Source organism: Monopterus albus, unplaced genomic scaffold, assembly GCF_001952655.1.
Source record: "Monopterus albus unplaced genomic scaffold, M_albus_1.0 scaffold779.1, whole genome shotgun sequence".
Classification (NCBI taxonomy): Eukaryota; Metazoa; Chordata; class Actinopteri; order Synbranchiformes; family Synbranchidae; genus Monopterus; species Monopterus albus.
The window spans coordinates 3999-10106 of NW_018128659.1; the positions used below are offsets into that span (position 1 = coordinate 3999).

The window sequence follows — 6108 nt, forward strand, 5'->3', positions numbered from 1 at the left end:
TAACAAGACAGTTAAGCAATTGTAAGGAGCCCAAAATTGTTTAGAAATACAGAGGATTATACTGTTTCTCCTGTTGGAGCAGTTTTTAAACCATGTTGACTACTGTTGGATTTCTAAATGAACAAAATTTGTTGGTTGGGTGACTACACTACCTAACATTGTGTGCAGTGGGCTAATAGACACAGGAAGCGTACAACAGCAGAACCATGTGAAGGTTTTTTAATTTTTTATTTTATTTTATTTTTTACAAGACTAAGTAACACTGAAATGTTTGCCCCAGTCCAAAGACCTCACATCATGCACTCAACTAAGTTAACTTACAGTAGAGGGTGATGATCATGATAATAACTCAAAAGGTTTCAAGTGCTGCCTCCTTTCACAGCAATTTGTTTTTCACATTTTCATACTGGGATAGGAAAGTAAAGCACACACTGTAAATTTCTGTACAGATCTATAACATTTTTGTTTGTTGGTTTCATAATTTGTGTCTTTAGGAAATAATAACAAAGATGGGGAAAGAACAAAGCACCCTGGAAAAGAAAGGCTATGTCATACAGGAAGAAACTGAAATGTTTGCTGTTGTCATAAAGGGAGATGACAAGTTTTTTGTGAAAAAGATAAAGGTAAGTGTTTCTTATCTTTATTAACCTTATTACACATCTAGATTCCAAACCAGCAAAGCAAAGGCCAATTCACAATCTTGTGAACAACAAAAAATAAGTAAAACACAAGCTAAATATGTTTTTCTGTTTTGCTAGCACAGAGTTGAGCTTTTTCTTTGCCTGCTTTTGTCAGTACACAAACTTTGAAGTACAACAGCAACTATAGTAAGTGGCAAAGTATACACTTAACATTAACACTATAAGAGCTTTGACACCAAGCCATAGATTATCAGCAGTAAATTAGTATTTATAATTTTTTTGCAATTTATTAACTCAATGGGTTAAGTTAGGTAAGACTTTACTGATCCCACAATGGGGAAATTCCTGTGTTTCAGCAGCAATAGACACCATAAGAACAAATACCACACACATATCTTGAGAAACAAATTCCAAAGTACCTAAAACCAAACAGAATATAGTATTTGAGAGACAATCAAGAACAAGAATAATCCTCCCACAATTAATCCCTGAGAACAAATCAAAATGCCTAAGAACACGAACACAAAGATATAGTATTCAAGAGATCAAGAAATCAGGGACAAGAATATTAATCCCATAATTAAGCAATGGGGGAAATACCTGTATTTCAGCCATGAGGATCTCTGAAAAACTATTCAAAAATACCTAAAACAAGACAATATAAAGTATTTGAGAGAAATCAAGAACAGGATTTTACATATGTGCATATTTTTACAATGCATTTTACCCCCAGGATCTGAGTATTGCACCTTAGTTGACTATTGCATAGTCCCTCATAATTTCACCTATTTTATCACTGCAATGATGTATTGTACAGTCTGATAGCTGTGTGGAGGATTGACCTACGATAACGCTCCTTCTTCTACTGGGGATGTAGCAGTCTTGTGCTAAAGGAACTGTTCAGAGCCTCCACTGTGTGGTGCAGGGGATGGGAGGGCTTATGCATGATGGATGTTAGTTTTACCAGCATCCAATAACACCACATAAGAGAAAAAAGCAGGCACAAGTAGAGGATGTTTTTTAAAGAGTTAGTTTGTTGACTGTCTCAGCCATACAACTTTAGCCTGTGTGTTACCAGTTCATTCTTATGTAAGTGGTGTTTTTAACAGACACCCACAAACCAAGATTTCATCTCAGAAGCAGAAATCCTGAAGACAGTCAGTCATCCTCATATTTTGAGCTGGAAAAACTCCTTTAAAGGTAAGTTTTGTCAAATCCACTTCAAGTTTTAATTTGTTTATTAAAGGTAATGTCTGTACACAATATGCAAACAATAAAGTTGTAATATGAGTCTCAACATCAATTTTCATACAACGCAATATCGTGAAGCCACAATATCACTGGAGCTCTAGCCACAATTATCTCTGTCAGGACCCATATGACCCATTAATATAGGTCCAGTGACTTCACACAGCCTCACCCAGACAGGTAATGTAATTAAACACAAACCAGAGTCACTCACTTTAAAACTCATCCAGATTGTATTTACACATGGCTAATGTAACGTACTGTTGTTTTCAGATGTGAAAATATTCACTGTCTTTCAAAGACCAAATTGGTCATGATACATCTCCTTTTCCCAGCTGTTAGGTGTTTATACCTGTTTTTATAATATGGTTTAATTACCAGTGGGTGTTTGTACATGTTGTTGCAAACAGCGCTGTGCTTCTGAACGTAGCTCCATGCACTTGCTGGAGGGCGTTCTGCAGTGGGTGTTTCTGAATGCAGATATGCTGGGGCCTGTGCCGCCATTTAGCCTATTCCTTGCTGTGTACATATGGTGTACTGTATGTACACCGTCCTGTACAATGACTGCCAGTGTGTCTGTTTACACCAACTGGGAAAATGTCAAAAAGTAGTTTTTCTTTTGAAATCAACTTTTTCTTTGTTTGTATGTGCCCTCCAGTAACAACTGAGTAATTAATGTTGCGTCTCTCAGCACAGCTGTTGTATGAACAACATGTATGAACTTGTAAAAATAGAAGCACTGCTAATGACAATGCACACAGACTGCATGTGACATGCATCAAAACATTCTCATTATTTTCAATACAAGCCCACACACTGGTAGGGAACTGGCATCAGGACATGCCGCTGTCCTATTTGCCTGGCTTCAATGTACATCAAAAGCATAAAATACGGAAGTACACACTCATTCCTATAGTCCTACACTGAATTTGCCCCACTCCCAGTATGTGTTACAGGTGTCATGTGATGCCCTCAGTGTGTTGCCCACAATTCAATAAAAACTACAATTCCTAATTTTAAATGCTAACAGCAATTCAATAGTGAGCTCAGACAAAAATACGAAACTACTACTTTGTGTTTACTTGAGAGAGGTACTGTACACAGTTACGTTCTGAAGATAAAATACTTCACCCCTTTTTTGCCATAAAGGTGAAAATGAGGACATCTACTACGTAGTGACTGACTACTGTGATGGAGGAAACCTTGCTGACAAGATCAAAGATGGACCAGATGAGTTTCAGGTACAGTGTGCAGAGGTAGTTTCCAAACTACATCAGTGAAACATTCTGCAGCAGCTGTGCACATACTGTATTTCACACTTATACAATGGTCACTATAAAAGTTCTGGATTCTGACAGTTTGGAAGGTGTGGATTAACTTTAAGTAACCAGACAGTTTAACTGTAAACAAGTGATGTAGATGTAGAAATTACAGTGTCAGTTTTAAACTGTAACCTGAGCTAAACATCCTAGAACTAAGGTTATTTGTTTACCCACAACCAACAACAAAATAAAGGACAAACAGCTTCACTGTGAGAGACATGCAAAATTTATTTTGAATATGTATCATATTTAAGTGAATCTTATGTCCATATCGCTAGGAAGAAGAAACTGGATTTAAATATAGCAAAGCTAAAACTGTTACCCACAGTGATGCTGGTAGCCTGAGTTGATAGAACTGTAGAGGAAATGAGAAACGAGGAAGTACAATAAAAACACAGAAAATAAAGAGATGTGCTTAAAGTCAAAAGAAGGCGTGAGGGCCTGAGAGAGAGACAGCAAAGATGCAACATGTCTGCGCATTTGTACAGAGGGGGGAGAAGGAGGCAGCCTGTGTCAGAGCCAGAAGGAGTTCTCTCTGCTGGACATTCTAGAACTAATGTTATTTGTTTACCCACCACCAACAACAAAATAAAGGACAAACAAACATTTCAATATGGCGGATGCAATACCAGCGCGTGCACCTGGAGCTCCCGTGTTCGCTAAAGGTCGTCTTAAACCAGAGATCTATACAACAATAGATGGCAAAGTTATAGTTGAGGATGAGTTTCTACACTTCCTCTCTGTAAAAATAAGAAGTTTAAATCAGGATGAGATAGTTTTGCTGGCAGTTAACACCTTTGATATGGAGTGGATTGAGGCCTCCAAGAAAACACTCTTTGAAGTCTGTGTCACAACACAGCGTAATGTTTCTTATAAGGGAGTGCATAAAGACGCTAACAGCGTTAAGGCATGCCTCAAGGTATTGAACGAATGTGGGGAGGATATCCTTAGATTTGTGTCTCATTACTTAGATGAGCTGCCACCAGGCTGTTGCCAAGCCAGCATCTTGTGTAGGTACAACCATGGCCGGTTGGAGAACAGCTGGCAAATCTGTTGTGGGCACAGGATTAGCTGGAAACATTAAGATGATTAAAACTAAAGGCTGAAAACCATTATAAAGCCTCATCCGGTTCTTTCTAACCAGGAACTCAGAGGGACGACTCAGACCACTTGAGTATATAAAAAATATATCCGTGCTGGTTTATTCAAAAAGTCACAGGCAAGAATTCACACTTCCAGTCCAGAGATCTTCCAACCCCCAGCCTGCCAAAAGCAGCCCGGAAACAGAAAGACCCCGAACCAAGCATTGCTATACAATATTAATCCTTTCTGGGCTGTCGAACCGTGACGTCACCTGATATGCCAGCTTGGCAGCTGAGCAGAGCAGTAGACAAAACATGAAGAAAATAATGTGTGTGGCTGTTGTTTTCGTGGTGTGTATCTAAAACAATTTGACATAACATTACACATTAAGACAAATATTATGGTTACTTTTACCGTCATAATAACATTTGTCCCTGACTTGAGCCCTTCTGCCTTAACCAACCTTGCATTTAACATCCTGAGGAGACATCCTGGCTACACTAAACATCTTCTAATACAACAGATCTCTAATCCATATCTATCTAACTAAGAAATTACCTAACAGAACTAAGCTGGTCAGTGTTTTTGCATCTAAATTTTCACCTGATTTGGAAGCTGAAGCGTTACGTGCTTAAGAGATAAACTTGGGCATGATGTTACATGTCTCAAAATTGTTACAGGTAACACCAGGTATGCCTCCTTTAAAGTTTCTGCTGAATGTAACGAAGTAGATGACATGTATAATCTGGAACCTTTGTGAGACGTTATTATGAGCCACGCAAAACTCCGGGTAATGTTCACGCTGCACTTTCTATTTGCGCCGGGATTTCTCTCGATGCCGATGCAAGCTCAAGCCAATAAATAATATGGTACTTAATGTAATATCATACAACTGTCGTGGCCTGCACTTAGGCCAGAGTGCGGAGGATAAAGCTCGCCGCACTGTTGTCGCTGAGCTGTTGGAACAATGTGACATTTTGTTGTGTACAAGAGACATTCCTTGCTAAGCAGGACTTAAGTAGTCTCGTTTCCATTGATGATGGCTTCCACGGTGCCGGGGAATCAACCACAGACCTTGGGCTCGGTATCAAGCGAGGAAGAATTCCTGGAGGTGTGGCTATCCTGTGGTCTAAGAGGTTGGATTCAGTGATTAAAGTGGTCAGGCTTGATGTGGACTGGTGCATTGCAATATGCCTGATTCAGGACAATAAGGAACTGGTGATTTTAAATGTGTATGTAGCCAAAATGAGGAGGAGTATTTGACTAAGTTGGCTTTTATCAGCTCTTTTATACAGAGTGAGGGGCTTACGAGTGTATATATTGTGGGCGATATGAATGCAGATATCTCAGACAAGAATTCTGTTTTCGCAAAGCATATGGTGCATTTTTGTGCTGACAACAATCTGATTCTGTCTAGTAGTGAGCTTTTGCCAAGGCAGAGCTATACATATATAAGTAAGGCCTGGCATACAACATCGTGGCTAGACCAATGTATTTCGACAGCTGATGCACATGCTGCTTTAGAGAATATCTCCATTTTATATAATATGTCTATTTCTGACCACATTCCTGGAAAGTTGGCCGTTAGATTTGATTTTTATACTTGTTTTAATTCAGACTAACCAAAAGCATGAAAGGTTGGATTGGTCTACTCTTTCTGCAGAGGATCTTGCTTGTTACTGTTCTGACACTGATAAACTGTTACGTGATATTACTGTACCTAGAGAGGCTGTGATATGTACGGACTTCAACTGTACTGCTGTTAGCCAAAGGCTGATATTTCTTGAATGTATTCTAATATTATTCGGGTGCTG

At 38.9% G+C, this 6108-nt stretch overlaps 1 protein-coding gene across 1 annotated transcript; it reads left to right on the forward strand.

Annotated features, from left to right (window-relative positions):
- The first annotated feature begins 509 nt into the window (after nucleotides 1-509).
- Nucleotides 510-3561, forward strand: LOC109953562 (serine/threonine-protein kinase Nek3-like). Its single transcript, XM_020589037.1, has 4 exons — nucleotides 510-623; nucleotides 1751-1841; nucleotides 3039-3130; nucleotides 3490-3561. The coding sequence occupies exons 1-4, from the start codon at nucleotides 510-512 to the stop codon at nucleotides 3559-3561; spliced, it is 369 nt and encodes a 122-aa protein (XP_020444693.1).
- The last annotated feature ends 2547 nt before the right edge of the window (nucleotides 3562-6108 follow it).

Excerpts from the sequence above, each read along its gene's own strand:
- LOC109953562 (XM_020589037.1), top strand. The coding sequence starts at position 510 with ATGGGGAAAGAACAAAGCACCCTGGAAAAGAAAGGCTATGTCATACAG. Across the intron at positions 624-1,750 it reads TTTTTGTGAAAAAGATAAAG|ACACCCACAAACCAAGATTT; the intron begins GTAAGTGTTTCT and ends TGTTTTTAACAG. Across the intron at positions 3,131-3,489 it reads ATGGACCAGATGAGTTTCAG|GAAGAAGAAACTGGATTTAA; the intron begins GTACAGTGTGCA and ends CCATATCGCTAG.